This window comes from Eumetopias jubatus, unplaced genomic scaffold (assembly GCF_037043125.1).
Source record: "Eumetopias jubatus isolate StellerSeaLion01/CBP00866 unplaced genomic scaffold, mEumJub1_p1.0 scaffold_10, whole genome shotgun sequence".
Lineage (NCBI taxonomy): Eukaryota > Metazoa > Chordata > Mammalia > Carnivora > Otariidae > Eumetopias > Eumetopias jubatus.
This window is the reverse complement of record NW_028274816.1, coordinates 74,226,085-74,250,364: the sequence shown is the minus strand read 5'-3', so window position 1 is coordinate 74,250,364 and position 24,280 is coordinate 74,226,085. Positions and strand designations below refer to the sequence as shown.

The window sequence follows — 24,280 nt, the reverse complement described above, 5'->3', positions numbered from 1 at the left end:
CCAATGAGTTGTGCAAATGTGTATTCCCACCAACAGCGTATAGAATGCCAGTTTTCCACACTCTCATCAACATATTGTGTTATTAAACTTTGCTTGTTAGATAATTGAAAGAGTGATATCTCGGTGTGGTTTTTAATTTGCTTTTGTTTGCTTTGAATGAGGTTAAATATCTTTGCATTTTTAACAGACATTTACATTCCTTTTTGGAGATCTGTCTACTTGATAGCCTTGGCCTATTTTTCTATTAGGTTATAGGTCTTTTTCTTGTTGATTTATAGGAACTCTATTAGTGAAATTAACCCTTTATCTGTGTTATAAGTTGAAACACAACTTTCCCAGTTAGTTGCGTATTTTGACTGTGCTTATTGTGGTTTTTGCCAAGAAGACTTAAAGATTTTTTCCTCTTTTTTTTTAATAAAGATTTTATCTATTTACTTGTTAGAGAGAGAGAGAGAGCACAAAATTAGGGGGAGATGCTGGCAGAGGGAGAAGCAGGCTCCCTGCTGAGCAAGAAGCCCCACGCAGGACCCGGTCCTGGAATTATGACCTGAGCGGAAGGCAACGCTTAACCAACTAAGCCATCCAGGCATCCTGAAGATTTTTCTCTTTAATTGACTGTGTCATGCTTAGGAAGGATGGGTTCATCTTATGCGTTAATGGTTTCTTTTTTTCCCTTTTACACTAATATATTTTATTCATTTGGAACTTATTCTGCATTAAAGTTCGAGGTATGGATTGAAATTTACTTCTCTCCAGATTTCTACCTTCGAATGAGATCCTACTTTTAATTATACTATAGTCTTATAAGTATTTGAGTTTATTTCCTGTGTTCCTAATTAGTTCCATCTGTCTGTCTATTCACGTGCCAGTTCCATAAAGTTTTAATCATTGTAGATTTAAAATATTTTAATATCTTTGCAGAGCTAAATCCCCTTATTTTTCTTCTTTTTCAGACTTTTTGGGGGGACTATTTCAGTTTATTTTTCCATATGAACTTTATAATGGGCTTGTCCAGTTTCATTCAGATGATGAGTAGGAAATCTTTTTCTTTTTCTATGAAGTGACCAACCCATACGAAAACATTATTGTGGGTCATATCAAAAGTAAAAAGTAACTTTATTTAGGTTTTACAATAATGACAAATGTTCATTTTCATCCTCCTGAATTAAAGAAGGGTATCGATAAAATTTCCCTTACTAAATATAATAAATTAAGGAAACGTACTTCAAATCCACATTAAGGAAAGCTTAGATCAGTACTTCTCAACCAGGTCCTATGGTATGTGAATTATAGCTTAAAGCTGTTACAAAAAATCACAATGAAACAAAACAATGTTTTAAAATTCAGACCAGATATTGTTACTTAATCTCAAAAACAAAAACCACAATGTCCTCCCCTAAGTAATTATTAAGTCCTAAGATCTTGATTTAGCTAGAGATGCCTGTGGGATTTCCTGTAAGTCCACAGCAATATATGTCCTTGTTCATGAGGACCCTGTATGGCTGTACCCTAGGTGAGTCCTTTCTTTTATTATTATTTTTTTAAAAAAAGATTTTATTTATTTATTTGACACAGCGAGAGAAAGCACAAGTAGGCAGAGTGGCAGGCAGAGAGAGAGAGGGAGAGGCAGGCTCTCCACTGAGCAGGGAGCTGGATGTGGGGCTCAATCCCAGGACCTGGGGATCACGACCTGAGCTGAAGGCAGCCGCCCAACCGACTGAGCCACCCAGGCGCCCCTATTATTATTATTTTAAAAAGATTTTATTGTATGAGAGAGAGAGAGCATGAGCAAGGGGAGGAGCAGAGGAAGAGGGAGAAGCGGTGCGGAGCCAGGCACGGGGCTTGATCCCACGACCCTGAGATCATGACCTGAGCCAAATCAAGAGTCAGACACTTAACTGAGTGAGCCACCCAGGTGCCCGATTCCTCTCTTTTAGATAATAAGTTTCAATAATTTCTGATTTTTATAGGAAACCTACCCCATTCGATAAATTAGTTAGACAAATTTATACTTAGTCGTTAGAAGTTACATCACTTGGCTTGTGATTTTGCTCAAGGGGGCAATGTAATTTAGCAATATGTTTAATTTCTGTGCACTTTTTTTGTTTTATTGTTTTTCATTTTCCCCTAATATTTTATTATGAAAAATTTCATGCAATGGAAAAGATCATTGTTCACATCAGTCTACCCCCTGGATTTTATCATTAACATTGTATTACATTTACCATTAACGTTGTATCACATTTACCATTAACATTGTATTACACTTGTTTTAGCACATATATATCCATTTATCCATTCCGCTCTCCTTTCATTCAGCCATCTTGTTTTTGACACATTTCAAAGTAAATTGCAGATATATGTCCTCTTGAAGACTTTAGCATTCATACCACTTGATAGTTATTTCTAGTTTTTTCTTTCAATGTGTATTTACATACCTTGAAATGCACAAATCTAGATCATTTATTTGCAGCATTTCGATAAGCATATACACTTGTGTAACCCAATCCCTGTCAAGGTATAGAACATGACCATTACATGAGAAAGTTCCCTCCTGCCCCTTCCCAGTCAATCATGCTTCACTCCCTCCTTCCTCAGAGGCTGAAATTGGGGTCCTAAAGGGAAATCTAGATATACTTACTTTTACCTTATTTGAAATGTGAAGTGAAATGTCTTTATAATCTAACCATTGAGACATAGGTATCAAAAAGAACCAGCAAGCTAGATTTCTAAACAAAGGTGCTCTCAGTTGGAGATATGCACATTACTTTTTTCTGCACCCTCTTTTGGGACAGGGCACTCTGATATTGACATACATTGCTCATAGCAATGGTCTTAATCTGTTACTCCCATCCTCTTTAAAGACAAAGAAATGTAACTTTTCATGTACAATCTAAAAAAATACTGGAAAACTGCAGGTTTTTAAAAAATATTCCTGGGGCGCCTGGGTGGCTCAGATGGTTAAGCATCTGCCTTTGGCTCAGGTCTTGATCTCCAGGTCCTGGAATCGAGCCCCGCATTGGGCTCTCTGTTCAGTGGGGAATCTGCTTTTCCCTCTCCCTCTGCCTCTCTCCCTGCTTGTGCTCTCTCTCTCTCTCTGTCAAATGAATAAATAAAATCTTAAAAATATACATTCCTAATAGTTGCCTAATCTCTAGTATTGCCTCTAGGATTTCTATCAAAGAAACAACAAGTTTTATTAAAGAAATATGTATAATTGGAAAGGAGGGCTTGTAGCACTTTACATAAGACTGTGAATAAATCAATTATCCACGTCAAAGAATAGGGGTGGGATTCTCATAGTATTTACGGGGATGGGGAGACCAAAAGTCCTCCAAGCTAATTTTTGGCACCACTCCAATCTCCAAAGAGCTGGAAATGAGAAATGAGATGACATACACATGCAACAGTGACATTTAGACAACAGGAACTGGTTGGGAACCCTACTGGCAGATACTGGAATAAAGTGTCAGAAAATTGCTTGAATAGAACTATTTCGTTATCTGGTCATGCTGCATCTGGAGCTGGATGACGACAAGATACTATATTTGGTTCATTTGTCAGCAAAACTATAGGGCTGTGGATGCCTTTTCTTAATCTGCCAAAGTGGCCAAGCCAATGGAAATACAAAACAATTGTTTGGGAAGGGCAGTGCCTTCTTTTTCTGCACCAATCTTTTCTAATTGTTGGTAAGTTATGTTCATATTTTGAAAGAAGAACTTCATTTGATTTTGGATACTAACCCCTCCAGGCACTAAAATATAAACCCCAAAGAAAAGAAGGCCATCTTCCAATCTGCACCTTCAAAGGAGAGAATGGTAGGGAGCCAAAGATCCTCCTTTTCTTTGTCATTTGTTCTCTTCTCATCAGCACCATGCAGAATACGTAGACAGGATATTTAGCCTGTACTCTGGACCGGACAGCCTGGATGGGAAACTTTTCTTCCCAGTTCTTATAAGATTTCCCCTCAAAGGACCCCACATTTAGGATTCCTCAGGACCGACAAGTGCAAGATGGGCTACTGATTCTTAGATGGGGATTCGGCAGTGTTTATAATTACTTAGACTTGGAGATATGGCTGGGTCAGCCAAACCCTCTGAAGGGAGTTGGGAGGCAGAGTGGAAAATGAAAGCTTCTCCACTTAAGTACATCTACCCATCTTCAATATGCCTTTATTACCTCCCCAATTTACTTTTCCTAAGCCCTATCTCCAGCCACTGTTAGCATCTGAGCAATCATGATGAGGCTGAAGTTGGGTTTACAGCAAGAAGGCAGGGCTCTTTTGACCGAGGACACATTTCCAACATGCTATGAAGAAGTTCCAGCACAGATAAGGTCAGTGCCGAAGGAGGTTCGAGAAGGAGGTCCTTGTGTACATTGTGCAATGCTTCCAAAGGGCAGGGATCGTCCAGCTCCATGGTCTAGATTACTTGCCATGTTGTATCCTTGCTCATTCTATTATAGGAAGAGATACCTCTACCCAGAGACCCAGGTCTCCACCTTCCCAATCACCTTTCCACTGGCCCAGAAACTCTTAGCTTCACAGAGGACTGTTTTGCTGCTTTTAGCTGCTGCCTTCCTAAAATCAAAGTCTCTGTGCAAAGCAATGGAAGAAACTTGATTCTTGGTGGGAGGTGGTCATTTTATGTAGTTCATGATAACGACCATGTTTGGTCTTACAAGTTGCAGGGAGGGGGTGGGGGGATGGGTTAGCCTGGTGATGGGTATTAAAGAGGGCACGGTCTGCGTGGAGCACTGGGTGTTATGCACAAACAATGAATCATGGAACACTACATCAAAAACTAATGATGTAATGTATGGTGATTAACATAACAATAAAAAATTATTAAAAAAAAAGTTGCAGAGGAGGTGGGCGAGGGAACCCAGAGTGTGTTGAAAGGAAGATGGTGACATAAATAGTATATTTGGGGAGGCCAGGGAATGTCGGGTGCTTAAAACACTGTTTTTCAAACTTAATGTCTATACAAATTACGTGGGGATATTATGAAAATGTATTTTCTGATTCATAGTTTCAGGATGAGACCGTACTTGGAGTGGCACTCCCTGGCAGCCCCCAGGCCAGTGTAGAGGGTTGGGGTGTTAGGTAGAACTTAACAGGAGCTTCAGATGGAACCACAGCTAGAGCCAACTCCCCTCTGGACGAGCCGCGCCCGATACTAGACAGAAAGCATGACCCCTGGGATCCTTTTTACCTTGATCGCTCTGATTTAGGGTTCTGAGGTTTCCAACAAGGAGGTTCTTTTTTTTTTTTTTTTGTAGGCTCCATGCCCAGCATGGGGCTGGAACTCACGACCCCGAGATCAAGAGTCCCATGCGCCACCAACTGAGCCAGCCAGGTGTCCCCCGCCCAACGACGGGGTTCTTAAACTTTTGGGGTCACAGGCCTCTGTGGGAACGAGGAAAGCTCTGTGTCCCCCAACCTCCCCGGTGCACACACATTCCTAATGGTGCACACCGCATTAGGCCCCGCGGGCCGGCCCGCAGCCCCGGGGCAGCACTCCCGCCCGCCTTCCCTCCTAGTCGAGCACCGGCGCCCTGGGCGGTTCTGCGGCTCTGCAGCTGGCCGGGCTCCGCGTCAGGCGCGGGCGGGGGCGTGCCAGGGGGCGTGTCCGGGGCGGGGCGGGGGCGGGCTCAAGGCGGGCTCTGGCCGCGCCCCTCGGCCGTGCGAGAGGCCGAGCTTGCTGCATTGCAGCCGCCGCGGCGCCGCTCGGCTCCTCACTCCCAACAATGGCGGCTCCGAGCCCGAGCGGCGGCGGCGGCGGCTCCGGGGGCGGCAGCGGCAGCGGCACCCCGGGCCCCGTGGGGCCCCCGGCGCCGGGCCACCCGGCCGTCAGCAGCATGCAGGGTAAGGAACGCGCCAGCGCCGCGACCCCGGTCCCCCCGGCGCGGCCGTCGGCGTTGTCGCGGCCTGTCCCCGCGGCCGCGGACACCCCCGGACCCGGCGGAGGAAGCCACCGGAGCCGCCCGCGCCGGCTCCCCGCCCTCCCTCGCGCTTCCCGCCGCGCGCCCGGCCCTGCCCCGGCCCCGGCCCGGGCCCCGCGTGCAGGCCCGGGGCCGCGGCCTCCGCCTCCGCCCGCGCCCGGCGGCTCGGCGCCGCCGGCCCTGCGCGCGGGGCCCACCTGGCCCGGGACCGCCCCCGCAGCCGCCCCCGCCGCCGCCGCTCACCTGGCGCCGCGTTTCCGGGCCCGCGCCCGCCTGGTCCCGGGGCCCGGCCGCGCAGGTAGGCGGCGGCGGCGGGGCGGCGGTGGCGTCCCAGCCCCAGCCCGGCGCCCCCCGGCGCTCCGCCGCCGCCGCCGCAGTGGGGCCCCGCTCAGGGCCATCTTGGCTCCCCGCGGGGCGCAGCTGGAGCCGGCCCGCCCGCCGAGCTGACCTCCCCTCCCGGCGCTCCTGCGGGACCCCGCGCCTCCAAACTTTCGCGGGGGTTCTGTGCGCCGGGAGGGCGAGGGGGGTGGGGGAGGGGGTGCTCAGGCCTGTGCCACCTGTAAGGTGGCGGTGTAGACAGCCGCGGGCCCGGGAGAGGCGGTTTGTCCGGGGCCGGGGGTGCCCGTGTTGGCATGGCAGGCACAAAATACCAGTACAGAAGCGAGAAGAGCGGATTCGGTTTACATGGAGAGGTGCAGGAAATAGAAAGGCAGGGGCCAAAGTGGTACTGTGTCGTGTCTGGACATCCGAGGCAGCTTCCTAATTAATGGCTTTCCCCACTGGGAATGCGCGTTTAGATCCGTATAGCTCCTGACAAGGGGGGGTGTTGTGAAAATACCAGGCCCCAGCCCATCGGGGGCCATTTCCTTAAGTTTCCTGTGGAATTTCGAGTAGTAATGTTATTTTTAAAACAGGGAATCTCAGAAATCTCTTGGCGACTTCAGCTAACTGCTTATGTTACATTATTAGAGGAATCCGTCGGGGTACCCTTGGTGGTCAGTGTCGCCATGGTTACTCTTTGATGAAAATCTTCCTAAAAGGCGCTTTGGTCTATCTTAACCGTGTGTCTAGGCGCGTCTGAACCGTGTTAGGTTCAACTGTCTATTTCGTGTTTATGAGAGTGTCTGTGATTCGGGAAGCAGAGACAGGATTTTATTCATTTTTATATCTCGGTTGCCCTCCCTATGAGATAATTTTAATACGCGTAAAAGAATGGTGATATATAGACAGGATGATGTCAGAGCTCAGAGGACACTTTCTGTGCAGGCTCTCATAATTAATTCAAATTGAATTAGTTATTGGATGCTACTGTGTTGCACAACATACTATACAGACGAAGTAAAATATGGATATCCTGATCTTACAGCTTTTCAGTCTAGTTGTTGCTGGTGGGGAAATGAAATAGCAAAATGACAACTTAGGATTGTATTGCTTATGCAAAATGGGTGACTTACAAAGCTTATAAAAATAATGCAAGTTTTTTTTGGCAGGGAGCTCATGGGGGAGGGTAGGAAGGCTGATAGTTTGAAAAAGATGTATATAAATGTATTCATTTTTGTTGTTCAAAAAAATTTATTGAGCATCTGCCCAGTGCTGGTCATAGGGTGTAGTGCCAGGTATACAGAAAAGAGTGAGCGGGGCAGTCGCATCCCTGGTGGAGCTTACCCTCCAGGTGGGATGGGGGAGGGAAGACAATCTGCAGGTAGATAATGGAGAAAAGTGTTACAAAGGTAACAAGCTGGGTTTGTGATGGAAGGTAATGGGGAAGGGTAGACTGCTTTGATGAGATGGTTTAAGAAGACCTGTCTGATGACGCTAATGCTAAAGGCAGAAGAGAACAGTGTGTATGAAGGCTCTAAAGTGGGAAAGAGCTTGGAGTGCTCCAGGAACGCAAAGGCCTTGTGGCTGGGCACTATTCTGACATTCTCCATTCTTTTCCGCCACCCCTGAGTTTCGGTGCCTCGTAAACTAAACTTTCTAATAAGCCGAACCTATTTTCAAAGGAAGAAGGAGGACGTAAGACTTCTCTTTGAATTATTGATGAATTTTCTTTTACCACTATGTCTAGCCTTGACTGATTCAGGAACCTGCTAGTTATGTCTTGTTCTTGAACCTGTTTCGCTTCCTCAGAATGAAGAGAAACATTTGAAAGTCTTAGGATGTTGTCTAGCACAGTCCAGGTTATAGACCATGAGCTTAACAGCAATTTAGGATCTTTTTTGGTTGTTTTGTATGGGTAGAGCCTAACCTTTCATGCTTCATCTACCCTAGAGATCTTCAGTTTTAAATCAGACTTCAGAGCCTTAGAACGTTTGGTATATAGTACCCCCTTCCTCCAGTTTACTACTTGTCACCCAAAAACACTGCCTTTCTGAGAGGTGTTAATAACCCCCCCTCCCCCGCCCCAAACAGCTAGTTGTAGGACATAGGGAATACATTTCATCTAACAGACATTAGAGGTCCTTCTGTGTGATAAGCCCTGTCCTGGGCACTGGATAACCCTGTACACTTTTTTCATGTCTTGAGGTTTGTGGCCCAGGAATGGCCCAAGTTGGGAAGCATTGTTTTCTTAATATCATGTTTCAGAACCAGAGCTCTAGAATACCGGATTTGAATCCCCTCATCCGGATTTAAGATTTTTGTGAGCTAGGGCAAGATACTTAACTTCTCCAAGCCTCAGTTTCTCATTTGGAATGTAGGAATAATGCTTACGTCACAGCTTCTTTGAGAATGCACGTAGAGCATGGGCCTGACATATAGTAAGGATGTGATACATGCCAGCCATCACCATTGTTAATAGCAACAATGCTGTTATTTGTAAGGGTGCCATTAATGGTCTCTTTCATTATTAGTAGAACATGTCCCTAACCCCTCACGATCCACTACAGTTTCTTCAGCTTCATTATTACTGGGTCCTACTCTTCTCACTAATCTGTTGATTTCCACTTTTCATTATTGAGCCTTTCCTTTAAGAATATTCCTGATGAGTTTTTATTCTACCTGGATCCAGGTAACTGCTCAGTCATGTACAAGCTCTGTGACTTGGGGCTATTACTCACCTTCTCTGAACTCTGAGTTTCTCATCGATTAAAATAGGGATACAACCTACCTGACAGGGCTGTTGTGAGGGTCACATTATTAGATTAAAGCACACGGAAGTGCTTGGAAAATTATAAACTCTAAGTATGTAAGGATTTTTTTTCTTAAGATTTTATTTATTTATTTATTTGACAGAGAGACACAGCTGAAGAGGGAACACAAGCAAAGGGAGTGGGAGAGGGAGAAGCAGGCTTCCCACGGAACAGGGAGTCAGCCCAATGTGGGGCTCGATCCCAGGACCCTGGCTGGGATCATGACCCGAGCTGAAGGCAGATGCTTAACGACTGAGCGAGCCACCCAGGCACCCCGGATGTAAGGATTGTTAATAGACATGGCTATGTACCTGCTTGAGTTACCAATCGCTTAAAATGTATAAAGATCTCATAAATACAAGAAGTTTATTTTAGAAGACTTAAAGTAGGGAAAAAATAAAACTTATATAAACTCAGCTGAGAAGTGTCAGTTTTTAAAACAATTTTTTATTTTTATTTATTTATTTATTTTTTAAATATTAGAGAGAGAGAGAGAGAGAGAGAGCGAGCACATGAGAGGGAGGAGGGTCAGAGGGAGAAGCTGACTCCCCGCGGAGCAGGGAGCCCGATGCAGGACTTGATCCAGGGACTCCAGGATCATGACCTGAGCCGAAGGCAGTCGCTCAACCAGCTGAGCCACCCAGGCGCCCCTAAGACAGTATTTTAAATGTGGTTAGAATAGTTAGAATCTACAGTTGATTCTGAAAAACCTGGAGGCATTTGGAAAGTACTTGTTACAGGAAATAGTTATAAAGTATACATTGTAGGTACCTCTGATTCTCTTAATGAACTGTTCTAGGCAGGCAGTTTTTCCTTTTTTCTTCTTGGGTCTCAGATGTAGATTCTAACAACACTTATGGACTAGTCTAGTCCTTGCTTACTCACCTTCACCTGAACAATATATAAATATCAATTTAAGTAAAAAGATGATTGCTTGGTTCTCCTTAAAAAACACACTCATACGGGGCGACTGGGTGGCTCAGTTGGTTAGGCATCCAACTCTTGATTTCAGCTCAGGTCTTGATCTCAGGGTGATGAGTTCAAGCCCCATTTTGGGGGCCACGATGAAGTGTAGCCTATTTAAAGACAAAAACAGGGCACCTGGGTGGCTCAGTTGGTTAAGCGACTGCCTTCAGCTCAGGTCATGATCCTGGAGTCCTGGGATCAAGTCCCACGTCAGGCTCCTTGCTCAGCAGGGAGTCTGCTTCTCCCTCTGACCCTCTTCCCTCTCGTGCTCTCTATTTCTCATTCTCTCTCTCTCAAATAAATAGATAAAATCTTAAAAAAAAAGACAAAAACAAAACCAGAAACACACACACAGTACTGTACAGCATGGCACCTATCGTTAATAATACTATATTGCATATTTGAAAGTTGCTAAGAGTAAATCTTAAAGTTCTCATCACAAGAGTACAAGTTCTTTGTGTATGGTGATGGATGTTAACCAGACTTATTATGGTGATCATTTTGTGATATGTACAAATATCGAATCATTAAGTTGTACACCTGAAACTAATGTAATGGTGTATGTCAATTATACCTCAGTAGTAAAAAAAATTAAAAGAAACACAACACTTTCAGGTGTAATGTTGCATGTCTGTTAAGAAAAAAGATTTAAAATCAGCATACTTTTTTCCTCTCAATAATATTTAAATATATAAAATATGTGTGAAACATTCTATTTGTGATTGTATTAGACAGTTTTACCATTTAGTCTGTGGTTTCCAAGAACCATAGGAAGATGCCTTTATCTGGATTTTAAAGAACTGAATTGTGCAGACAATGGATATAGTCCCAAACCCTAGAATTGCTTGCCTTTCCTTCCCAGCATGTGAGTACTATTCCTTTAGCATTTATGTGACATAACCTGATACAAAGTCCAGCTCAGCAAATTGGTCCTCCCTCAAAGCACATTGTATTTCTCTGTGTTCTCTTAAAAATGAGAGCAACCCTAGTATTAAAAGAGAAAAAGTACAAAACAATGCTTTCAAGATACTTATTTTCTCACCTTTTCCTCTCATGTACCTTCAAGTGAATGTGTACTAAACTCATTTTAAGATGGGATGTTAGTTAATCCTGTATTTTGAGTCCTGTTTTCTTTTCTGATAAATTTCCCTATTTTCCTTCCGTTTCTTTTACCTAATGTGAGAAGCTGGATTGATTTGGGCTCATAGAGTTTTCCCTGCTTCCTAGGGGTCAGGAGATCATAATCAGCTCCATCATACATAACGCAGGTAAATCTCTGAAGTCTCCATCTCTTGGACATAGAATTTCAGCCCAAGTTACACAACCTGGGAAACCCTAATTCAGATTTAAAGTTAAGAAGGGAAACTAATAGTCAACACAGCTGTTTTTCACTGTCTTTGCCTAATTTGATGCCCATAAGCACCCTTTAGGGTAAGTGGGCATAGTGCCCTTTCATAGATTAGGGAACTAACTTTCAATAAGGTTATATGCTCTGGTGGAGGTGGGTTTTGACCCACCCATGTGACTGGTAGCCTTTCTTCTTCTTATTGCTCAATGACACAGGTTCACACAGGTTTTTTGAGCTCGAAGCCGTTTCAGCCATTCAGGTCCGGGAGAAGAATTTTTGCCAGAAGTGATGCAGATTCAGGAATAGAAAGGGGAAATTATTTTAGGTTTCAGTCGGGGGTGGAAGCTCTAAGCAGCCAGCCATGTTTGGGTTGATTTTGGAGCCTTGTTGCTTCCTGATGTTCCTTTATGTTATAGAGTTCTAAACTTGCTGTCGAGGTGACAGTGGCATTTTGAATTAGGAGGCATTTTGATTGGAAATCTACAAGTAAGTAGAAGATTTTAATTAGGCAACGGCGCAGGAGGCCAGTATAGATTCACAAGGTAATAGAACTCTTTCAACACTATACATAATATGTAAAAGGAACCCATTTAGCATAAGAGTTAATAATTTATGTTGCCATCCTGACTACATTTGTCATCTGGGGCAAGTGACCGTCCTGCCAATGGGCATGGGTTCGCTTCTACCCTTGTCCCCCACCCCGGGAGTCCAGAAAGTCTTCACGTGTTGTCTCTTCACACTCTTGGCAAGGTAGAGAATTAATGTGTACTTACAGAAAGGCTTCAAGGGCCAGGAGTTAAAAGATTGGCCTACCTTGTGGCCACACAGTGAAAGGGACCATTGGTTAGTAGTTAACTCAAGATGGGCCTCTTGAAAGAAGATAACATTCATATCATACACAGCTTGATTCCTGACAAGCACACCGTTCCCCACTACATGGAAAGGTGATCAAAGTAGGCACCAAGCAGCTTTTTCAAGGCATATTATGTTTCAGCTTACCAAAGATCACTCAAATAAAATTTATAAAAGGGAGAAACAAGAGAAGTGTTACCAGATATAGCTGATATGCATTCATTGTCTGACTTTATCCTAAAAAAGAAGTGACATTAATTGGCTCCCCGCTGTGTGCTGGTATCTCTGAAATCTGGTTTAGGTTCCTGCCAGGGAAAGTATCCGCCTTCTTGGACACCAGAACGCCAGGCTGTGTCTGGGAAGGACTGCAGCAGAATGTAAAGCCTGGGGTGGGGATCCCCATGCTGTCTGGAGTCCCTCCCTTTTACCTCTCTCAGGGTGCCAGGGAATGAAAGGAGAGGGGCTGGTTTTGCGTGGGTGGAGCTGGTCTGATGGGGAAGGTGCCACAATCATTGCTCACCCGAGGGAGAGACCAGGAATGATCACTATGATAATTACCTGCATTATTCCAGGCTCTGTGTTGGACATCTTAGATATATTGCTTAATCGTCACAAAGCACTTTTAGGTATTGCTGTTTATTTTACAGATGAGAACATCGAGGCTCATGGAGGTTAGATACCGGCCCACAGTCACATAGTTAATCAGTTGCCCTCCCTGGGTGCACTCAGGATTCACTGAACAGGCTGGAGATGATAATATAGCATTTAGTTACATGGCCAAAGAGTAAATGAGGTAGTCATTGGCCAGAGGCAGGAAAAAGAAATGACTTATGAGGACTGACATGATCCCAAATTAAAAACAACTATAGAAAGGATTTGATCAGTATGTCAAATCATGAATGGTTCTGGATGATGCAAACAAGCTGGGATTAACTGAGTTAAGGTGGCTCCCCCTTAAGTTTGAGAATGGTGAAGCAAGGAAAGCAAAAGGAAACAATGCAGCAGGAATCAGATCTTGTGGAAACCACTCTAAGGACAGTGCACATAACAAATTTCAGACAAGCCGAGATAAATCCTTAGATGTAAATCCTTAGATGTTAGAGCTGTAATGATGTACGCTCAGTAACTTTGCAGTTGAGGCCACAGGCCACAATTTTGAGGTTGAATTTGGAAGGCAGCAAACAACTAGACTCTTCATGCTTGTGTCAGAAGGAAGACTTGGTAGCTTGCTCTATGGACATGGCCCAGTAAGGCGGCTCCGATTTTTTTTACACTAGTGTGGCTTCATTCTGTAGTTCATAGTCCATTGTCAGCAGTACCCAAATCTGGGATGTCCAGGAAGCTGGAAGGAACCTCTGAGGAAGTGGGAAACCACTTACACCCCTGCCCTACACTCTCTCTGGGTTTATACCATCAACCCAGAGAAGGGGACCGGGGGGAATGCACAACCCCATAGGGGCCATTACATGGGCAAAGTAGGTGCACACACACTGTCTCCAAATTCTAAGATAAGATTACCTTTTTTTTTTTTTTTTTAAAGTAGGCTCCACACTCATGGAGCCCAACGCCAGTCCTGAACTCACGACCCTGAGATCGAGACCTGAGCTGGGATTAGGAGTCTGACACTTAACCGACTGAACCACATAGGTGTCCCATCCTGATACTATTTTTAATTTTATAGTTAAAGAAGGAAACTGGGTCTCAAGTGAAATGACTTGACTTTCACACTTGGAACTAGGACCCCGGGCTGACATTTCTCCTTTCATTTTTTACTTTCACAAAGACTGTTTGCCCTTTGTTTTTCTATACACTTAATGCACATCGTAAACAGCCTTCTGTGCTAACGTAGACAAGCTCGCATTATCTGGCCAATACGGTAATGGTGGGTTTTGAGTCATGGCCAGTGAAGGGCTGTCACGATTGAGGTAAGAGTGTGAGAATGAGGAGGAATGTGGGAAAGCAGGTGGCCCAGGGAGAAGGAGGAGAGGAGAAAGCCTCACAGAGCTCCGTTTCTCTCATCGGCTTCCTCACACTGCCAAATGTATACTTCTGGATCCTTAATCTTGGGGTCTAAGATTTAATGCAAGTAAACTCACCTGGGGCCAGATAAAAGGAAAAAGACTCAAATTCGAAGCAGAGGATCTTGTAGAATTTAGACCCAGCGTACAGACACCAGGATAAAAAAGAAGGAGGCACCTGAAATATTCAAGATTAACTGGTTACTAGCAACAGATTCAACTGATACCTAAAGTGTTTGGATGGGAAGGCAGAATTTAGACAGAATTTCTGAGATACAGGAGACCTCAAAAATGGAACATGTATGTGAATGAATATTAATGGACTAAGTATGGAATACCCACGACTGGCTTTGTATATAGCTGAGGGTCTGGAAGTTTTCCTCACTGTTTCTTTCCCGTTGTCTTTCTGTTCTTGTATAGGATTGCTGGCGGTCCCCTCAGCCCCTCCCTGCCCTTTGAGTATAAGGAGCTAGGGGAGGTCTAGACAGATTTAGCTAATAGCCTTTTATCTGATCTAATCGACAAGACTAAATGGAATTCCAAGGTGAGCCATTATGTTTGAGTTTGTTTAGCCTTCATTGCCTGTGAACTCTGGGTCTGTTAGCATGTTTTTTCTGAGTGAGAAATGATGCAGAGGCCTCAGAATCCGTTCACCTGGTCACTTTGTCCGTACTTAGATAAAAAGAGCAAGTCTTGTAGTGACGCTGTGAGAATTTCAGCCTCCTCGCTTTTTAGCTACCTGCATTGATTCTGTGCTTAAAGTGGGTTGAATCCGCATGTGTTAGAGCAGTAATTGTTGACATTCTAACATTGTCAGTTACATCTACCTTTACACATTTTTTCTATTTCTTAAAATTATCCTGTAACTTATTTTTATATAATTGTGCAGACAGATCCAGCTCATTCTTTTTCCTATACCTTTCAAGTTTATTTATCTTGCTCTTCTGTTTGCCTCTCCTCCCACCATTTATTTTTTGCTACTTAAGAGCAACCAGTGAGCTAAGAAGAAAAGAATGACTGTTGTCTTAAACTTGTTTCAACCTTCCCTTCACTTCCTCTCCAGTTGTTGCAGGTGAATTTTCCCTTCTCCCCAGGGTAGAGGGAGGGAGGGTAGTGGGAGACCGGCTTCTGACCCCCGACCCCCGGGGCTGAAGCTCCACTTTGCTCTATCTCTGTGTATGTCTGTCTGCTTCCAGAGAGCCAGTTTCTTCTCCTGAACCTGTGCTCTCCTCATTTTGCCCAGTAGGAGGCTGGCTGGCATTTAGTTGCTTAGGCTTCTAAGACCTGTGGATCTCCGACTTTTTTTCTCTTTCTGAAGTCTCTTCCTGCTGTACATCTGGTGGGGTAGTAACTTGAGCTTGAGGGGTAGCTGTGTCCAGTTTTGCCCCCAGGACTTCTGCCCGTGAGGTCTCTCCATTCCCACTCCCTCCTGCTTTGTCATTTGTGTGATTAGGTAGTAAGCAGTGGGTTACCTTTGCGCAAAGTAGCTGCCTTAAGATTTTTCAGGTTTTGTACATTATAAGTGAGATCTTTATCTTAGGATCTTAAGCATTTTAGTAATTGGATGGAAAAGACAACTTAAACACATCCTTCCTTTAGTCCTGGCTCTTTTCCTCTAAGTTTTGATTGTGTTTGCATAAATACAAGCTTGAGTGATCCTCATTCTGAATTTCCCCATGTTGTTCCCTAAAGCATTAATAAACGCAGGCATAGATAGACTACTACGAAAACCAAACCCGCTTAAACCGAGGGGGTGAGAGCATATTTTGAGAAGGTTTTGTCATAAACAGCCTATTTTACTGAGTGCATTTTACAAAAAAATTACATCCGTATGAATGTAGGCATAAGGTATAACCAGGTCCAGCTGGATTTGAGAAACGAGTTCAAGTTCCCGAGGAGAATTCACAGGTTTTCTTCCTGTAACTTGTAAGGTTCTATTCTGCTGTATCATTCCTAGGGACACAGTCTTCTTGTCAGGCCTCCTTTAGAAGAATGTCAGCTCCTCCTCAGTAGTTCACTGTCTTACGCTCGAAGTTAGCGAATTGACTAGAAAATGTTGCTTCACAATTTATGAACTACTTTTGAAGCTTTTGAATCAAAGGTAGCAATTAATCATGAATAGTTCTAAGTCAGTAATTTCAGTTAATAAAAATAACTGGTAATATGTTATGAATTTGTAGATTGAAAAAATTCACAAGATTATTTTAAAAGTTACTCTTGACATCCAGGAGCTGGTAGCTATTCTATTTATCGGATAGATGTGAAAAATTAAGGTAATGGCAGAATTTAGAATTTAAACTTGTCTTCAGCTCCGCTTAATAAAGTAAAGGACTTCTAAGCCTGTATGTCACAGTTATTGTGATGGTGGGGTTATGTGATTTGAACTGTGCTTGAATTGGTTTTTTTCAGATGTAACATAAAAATGCAATGTCATGTTCTAATTTTGGTTTGTTTGATTTACAGTCAATGAACTGGAACTTATCTCTTTTACTTTAGGCTTTCAGATAAACTTCTGTGAAAAGGCACAAAGTAAGCTACAAATTTTATGATACTATGCTACTTATTTTTTTTCATATCCATCTTGGTATTGGGAATGTGTCCACTATTGTTTCAACTAACCAACCATGGCAATTTGACATTAAAAGAGCTTCCATTTCTCATTCTTTTTCCAAATAAAAACAAAATTGTGTTGTTATATTCTTGATTGTAAATTGTTCTTGTTTTCACTTGAAATTGAAATAGAAAGATACAGGCATCCAAATGTTTGTAAGTATAGAAAGACGTATATAGATATGCAGCTGTATTAGAAATTGAGATGTAGACAGGTGCAGAAAGCAGACTAGAGTTAGAAAGGTGTGCACAGGTGTAGGAAGATTTATTTATGTGATGTAGTTATAAAAAGATATACATAGGTATTTGGACTTAATCATAATTTAGACTACAAGTTGAGGAAACTTAATATCGTGGTGCAAAAAGTATGTAACTACTCAGAGGTTTCATGCTTTTAAAATTGATTTTTTTGATCCATACGTTTAGAGCATTTTAACTTTTTTCTTTGAAACAAAATTTGTTTCTTCCTCCTGCCTCCCCCATCCCAATATAGACTAGTGTTCTATATTAGGATGCCAGTCATTATAGAATACAGAATAAGTTTTCTATTAAGAAAGCAAATTTTTAAGCTAAAACAAATTCATTTTAAAGTTAAATATCACTTGTAGAAATGCAGTTTCAAAAAGTCCTCATTCAGGGAGGCTACTCTCCAGTTAAACATAAAAAATCCCAAAATATAATGTAACTGGTTTCATCTTCTGCTTATTTATTCACAGAATGAGGAAGAATGGGGACCACTTTTTGATATACATCATTCTTTCCCCCACCAGCTTTATTGAGATATAATTGACATATAACATTTATGTGAATTTTAAGGTGTACAGTGTGATGATTTGATACACTTATATATTGCAAAATGATTATCACAGTAGGGTTAGTTAACACCTCCCTCACCTCACATAATTAGTATTTCTTTTTGTGCTGAGACCATTTAAGATTTACTCTTTTTTTTACTTAAAATTTTTTATTGTTATGTTAATCACCATACATTACATCGTTAGTTTTTGCTGTAGTGTTCCATGATTCTAAGATTTATTCTTTTAGGGGCGCCTGGGTGGCTCAGTCGGTTAAATGCATGCCTTCTGCCTTGGCTCAGGTCATGATCCCAGGGTCATGAGACCCACTGCAACCTCCCCTCCCCCCCTCCCCCCCACCGTGCTGTTCTCGCTCAGAACGCAACAGCAGAGCAAAGGTGCCCAGTACACCTGTCTTCCTACACCACCCCACCCTGGGTTCAGCTGCTAGTCAATCTATAGCATCAGCAGCTGAACACTCCAAACCAACCCAGGATCAACTCAAGTCCACTACACTGCGAGTCCCCTAACGGCAAGGACCTAACTTGTTTCTGGACCAATCATTTCCCTCTCTTTATGCACCAAGGTGTCCAAAAGGCGTTTCGTGAATGAATGTATCAAACTGTGTTGAATCCCAAAAGCTGGAAAACAGCCCTAAGGGCCAGCTCGCTGTACCCCCCGCCCCCCACACTGTGCTGTTCTCACTCAGAACACAACAGCAGAGCAAAGGTACCCAGTACACTGATCTTGGAAAAAAGTTAATGTATGTAAGCAACTGAAAACTTACAGTTTAGTACAAAAATAGATGCTGTCAACTTAGAGCTGGCCATACCAGGGATGGAGCCGTAGGGCCGGCTCCCTGCTCAGCAGGGAGTCTACTCCCTCTCACACTCTCTCTCAAATAAACAAATAAAATCTTAAAAAAAGATTTACTCTTTTAGCAATTTTCAAGTATATCATAGTGTTGTTAACAGTAGTCACTGTGCTGTACATTTTAGATCCCCCAATATAGATCATTCATTTTTTTTTAAAGATTTTATTTATTTATTCATGAGAGACAGAGAGAGAGAGAGAGAGAGAGAGAGAGAGGCAGAGGGAGAAGCAGACTCAGGGAGCCCGATGTGGGACTTGATCCCAGGACCCTGGGATCATGACCTGAGACTAAGGCAGACGCTTAACCATCTGAGCCACCCAGGCGACCCCAATATAGATCATTCTTAAGTTAGTTAGTTCAAAGGAAACAATGTTTTACCTAGAGAAAACATTTCTGCTGTTTTAAAATTTTCTGATGGAATCAAAATGTTTATAATTTCCATTGGTTGAACAATGTGACTTCCTTTGAAATGTAGCTAGTAAAAATTTATCTCTGGAATGGTTCACTCGTGATAGAGAGTAGGGCAGCTAAGCCCTAGGATAAATTTTTTTTAATTGGTTCATTATTATCATCCTTCTCTTACCTTTAAAAATATTATGCGATTTCCTGCCCATAATGAACCTACATGTGTGATATACATCTATATGTAATGAAGTTACAACTTCTGTTTTATGCTGTTTTTAATTTTAATACACTTCAACAATTTTTAGTTTAAAAATATTTCTGTTCAATGTTTAATATAATTTTTACTTATGTATTGATAAAATCTAAGAAAAATGCTGACATTTTTAAAATTTAAAGCTGCATTCACATTGTTGTCCTTTTTTCTAACTTAGCCCAATTGTGGACACAAAACAAGAGAAATGTATTCATTTTATTAAGTTTAAAATTGTGTGTGCAGTGCCCGTGAAAGGCTCTGTAGCTAGATGAAAAGTGCTTCCATACCGTCTAGATGGTTCTGTGCCTTTTCCATTGTTACAGAAACAGTAGATTGGCAGTGCCACCCACATGGAAGTGGGGAACGAGGAAGCCCATATATCCCCACTTTGATACTCACTTTTGGTTGTTTTCACGACCCCTTCACCCAGCCTTCTCATGTCTCCTTTTTTGCTCTCCCCACTCCCACGTGGGAGGTTGGCCTCTTTGTTTTCCAGCTTTTGGGATTCAACACAGTTTGATACATTCATTCACGAAACGCCTTTTGGACACCTTGGTGCATAAAGAGAGGGAAATGATTGGTCCAGAAACAAGTTAGGTCCTTGCCGTTAGGGGACTCGCAGTGTAGTGGACCTGAGTTGATCCTGGGTTGGTTCGGAGTGTTCAGCTTCTGATGCTATGGATTGACTAGCAGCTGAACCCAGGGTGGGGTGGTGTAGGAAGACAGGTGTACTGGGCACCTTTGCTCTGCTGTTGCGTTCTGAGCGAGAACAGCACGGTGAGGGTGGGGGGTGGGGGTGGAGGGGAAGTTGCAGTGGGTCTCATGAGAGCTGCTTTCCTGATTGGAGAAAGTGGCTCAGAGATCCAACAATGGGCCTGCCCTACTTTGGAGTTAAGCAGAGCTGTCTGTGGCTGGGACCTCAGTGGAAGACTCCAGGGGAGCGGGCACGCATATCAGGGAGGGTTGGAGGAGGGATGTTGGTAGGTATGGCCAGCTCTAAGTTGACAGCATTTATTTTTGTACTAAACTGTAAGTTTTCAGTTGCTTATATACATTAACTTTTTTCCAAGATCGGTCGTGCCTTAAAAAATTAAAGTACGGCTTTGTAATGTTTGCAGTCAGTCTTACATTTGAAATATAGACATTCACTCAATATTAAAAGTGGTCATTGTCTCTTTAAAAATAAAGGGCTTGAAATCACTAAGGTAGTCTTTTCTCATCTAATAAGGCATACTGTAGTGCCAGAATCTTCTGTTTTATTCTAAGGATGTTTCAAAATTATCAGAAGACCTTATATTTAATTCATTAAGAATATTTATATGTCATACAATAGTTGTAGGAGGGGATGGGGCTCAGAGAGCACAAAATTAGATATTGTTAAAAGTCAGTGAGTGAGTACAACCGCTTCAAACGTTCAGTTCTCCACCATAAATCAGAAGGACTTATTGTAAGATGATTCTCATGACTAATGGAAGCTCTGAAGGATTAATTTTTCCCATTGTTTGACTTTCACATAGTTTTTGTTTTTTTATATTGTTGCATCACTATTCCAATTAGTTTATTACAATTGCCTGTTATAAGTTAGTGGAGTTTTATTGGAAATGTGTGTGTGGATATTTACACACACAGTATGAGATTGCATATTTAATTTTGGAACCAGATTTTCATAGAAATTCAATAAAAATCCACTTTGCACCTCATGGTCTTTTTTTTTTATCAATTATAGTTTGCATTTATTTGCTTTTTGGTTTTCTAAATATATTTGTTTAAGATAATATGCATTTAAGATAAGTAAATAAATGTTATAATTAAGACAACAGTGTTATATTTCTTTCAACACTGTTGGATTGTCACATCTTTCTGAAGTCTGAATGTAAGACTACGTTAGGGAAAAATATTCTTTTTGATTTAGAGTGCCTACATTTAGAAGGTTGATTAATTCATCATTTATCATTTGGAGATAATGATTTTGTACTTGTAAAGGTGTTTATGTGACTTCTGACCAAGTTTGGATGATCCTATCTCGATGGCTTTAATCAGCTAACCTAAACACAGTTCTTTAGGATATGATTTGCTTTGCTTTGTAAAATCTATTTTTTTTTTTCTTTTTGATGGGGGGGGATATGCCTAGAAACACTTTTTGAGAAGTGCTTTTATAGATGTCAAATTTACCCTAGTGTATTAGCATTCTGATTTTTTTGTTTGGATGAGAATTATGACTTTTTAAGGAGCCCATGCTATAGGGTTGTTGAGTGTTAAGACAAGTTTGGGTAGTCTTGCAGCTTTTCTGTAGCCTTTACTCTTTTGGTAGCTTTGAAAACATTTCTTAGTGGCTTTTAAAAATTGTTTTACTTGGGAAAGTTTACTTAAACAAGAAGATCTTTATTTAGAAAATTTTGTGCTCCAGAGCTGACTTTTATTCTTGAAGTCACTAATAGAAATTGGATTATAGGTAGTGATTGCTTTTGGTAACATTGCACATCAGAGTATTTGGAGAAAAAAATGGAGGTATCCTAATGACAGATTCTCATTTAATTGTGAAACTACTCTTTAAAAAAAAAAAGATTTTATTTATTTATTTGAGAGAGACAGAGAAAGCATGAATGGAGAGAGGGGCAGAGGGAGAGGAAGAAGTATACTCCCCGCTGAGCAGGAAGCCTGACTCAGGGCTCGATCCCAGGACCCTAACTGACTGAGCCACCCAGGTGCCCCGAGAAACTACTCTTTACAATAAGTATCCCTAATTGTCTTTAAGTTGATAATAATAAAAAGGAAGCCATAAAGAGGAGGAAGGATGTTTTGTGAATCTTTCCAGAACTTTAAGGAAGTCATTAATAAGTTTACTGACCTGATAAGAAGTGCCTATAAAAGATGATGTTTTGCTCAAGAGAATATTTTACTGTATTGGAGGTAGAGTGTGTAGAAAATCAGGAAGGAAGAAGTGGAGGGAGAGAGTCAAGCCATCCTGCATTTAAGCTAAGAGCTTAGAAAATTCAACTGATTACATTTCTGATTTTCCATTTTATGTTGCAAAAATCTATGCCCAATGGCCAAAATTTCATCATTTGGAACTTATAAAACTCAGCTAAGTTTTTAGCAATCATAAGAAACAGAATGCTGCTATGGGAGGCTAACAAGTTTTATTTAAATTTATATAGTTTACATAGAATTTAATATTTGTATTTTAAATTTATATGCTGAAGTTAGTTTAAAAATGAGACTTTTGTAGGATTTGCCATAAGCCAGACTAGCATCCAGAATATTCATCACTATCTTTGTGGACCATAATAAACTGCCAATGGAAAATCCATCTGCTTGGAAACAGTTTTTATACAAATTAAGCCCAAGAATTGTTGTAGTGGTATAGTCAGAGTCAAGGTTCACACAATCCCTTTATACCATATATCATTCCAAGGGGAATGTTGCCTAATTGTCTTTGATCTTCAAAGTGATGGGAACATTAATTCCTCCTGAAGAATGGTTTTTGTTGCTAGGAGAAGGAAGGTTTTGAGGAATAGCTATTGTACCTTAAAAATCTTTTGAAGAAGCTTAATGTGTGGTATTTTTGAGCGAGAAAAAAGTGAGTGATAATCCCACAGTGCAGAAAGTGTCCCTTCACCAGCCCATTGAACTTGACTACTAGCAGTGTGGGCTGTTGGACAGAACTTTGTAGTTGGGCAGCTACAGGGCAGAAATGATGTGGAAGGTTTCCAGAGTGTATTCCCAGCTAAATCTCCAGTTAATCAAAGTGGTTTTTAATTTAGCTTATAAATTTAGGGTGATGGTTTTCAAACAAGGTGTAGCAAGTACTTGAGATTCTCATGTGCTTTCAATTTCCAGTGCTTTTACAAGTGCTTCCAGTGATCTTACAAGTGCTTTCAAAATCCAGACACAAGTGTCTAGATGAAAAGGTGTACTAGAAGAAACTTTTACAAGAAATTTTACACAACCCAGGTTGGTGTGGATCTTCTCATTAGGTAGAATTTGGTGAACATTAATCAGAAATGAAAATCAAGTATATATAAGGATGTTCTCTGCCCTGTAGAGAACCTTGTATAAGGTTAGATAAACAGAGGCACAAATGTAACATTTAACAATACTGCTAATGATAAGAGGCACTGGGGTCTTTAAAGATGAATTCGATCTAGAGCCTACTCTGAGGGAGCTTATGTTCTTTGAGAGACTGAACATGTAGAGACAGACTGACAGAAATGATAATAATAATAGGTAACCCATTTACTGTGTGCCAAACCCTGTTCTGAGCATGTTCTGTTAACTCCTTTAATTCCTATAACCTCATGAGGTAGGTATAGTAACTATTATAGAGGAGTAAACAGAAGCACAGAAAGGCTAATAAGTAAATCTTCCAAAGTCAGCCAGCTAATCAGTGACAGAACTGTGTGACCTTGCTCTGGTCACAGTCGACATGCTGTAAACCATCCTGTTTTCCTAATTCTTGAAAGAAAGCAGGGGTGCTCCTAGGATTGATTTTCTTTTTTCTTTTTTTTAAAAATTTTTTATTGTTATGTTAATCACCATACATTACATCATTAGTTTTTGATGTAGTGTTCCATGATTCATTGTTTGTGCATAACACCCAGGGCTCCATGCAGAACGTGCCCTCCCCAATACCCATCACCAGGCTAACCCATCCCCCCACCCCCTCCCCTCTAGAACCCTCAGTTTGTTTTTCAGAGTCCATCGTCTCTCATGGTTCTTCTCCCCCTCCGATTTACTCCCCTTCATTCTTCCCCTCCTACTATCTTCTTTGTTTTTTCTTAACATATATTGCATTATTTGTTTCAGAGGTACAGATCTGTGATTCAACAGTCTTGCACACTTCACAGTGCTCACCATAGCACATACCCTCCCCAATGTCTATCACCCAGCCACCCCATCCCTCCCACCCGACCCCCACTCCAGCAACCCTCAGTTTGTTTCCTGAAATTAAGAATTCCTCATATCAGTGAGGTCATATGATACATGTCTTTCTCTGATTGACTTATTTCACTCAGCATAACACCATCCAGTTCCATCCACATCGTTGCAAATGGCAAGATCTCATTCCTTTTGATGGCTGCATAAT

General features: G+C 41.9%; 1 protein-coding gene across 2 annotated transcripts in view; it reads left to right on the top strand.

The window, feature by feature from the left end:
* The first annotated feature begins 5,742 nt into the window (after positions 1 to 5,742).
* MAP2K4 (mitogen-activated protein kinase kinase 4) overlaps positions 5,743 to 24,280 on the top strand; it is a 135,923-nt gene continuing 117,385 nt past the window's right edge. For both annotated transcript variants that reach the window (XM_028089058.2, XM_028089057.2), the window contains exon 1: positions 5,743 to 5,866. In XM_028089058.2, the coding sequence (XP_027944859.1) occupies positions 5,749 to 5,866 (118 nt within the window). In that variant the 5' untranslated portion in view covers positions 5,743 to 5,748. The remainder of the gene's footprint in view (positions 5,867 to 24,280) is intronic.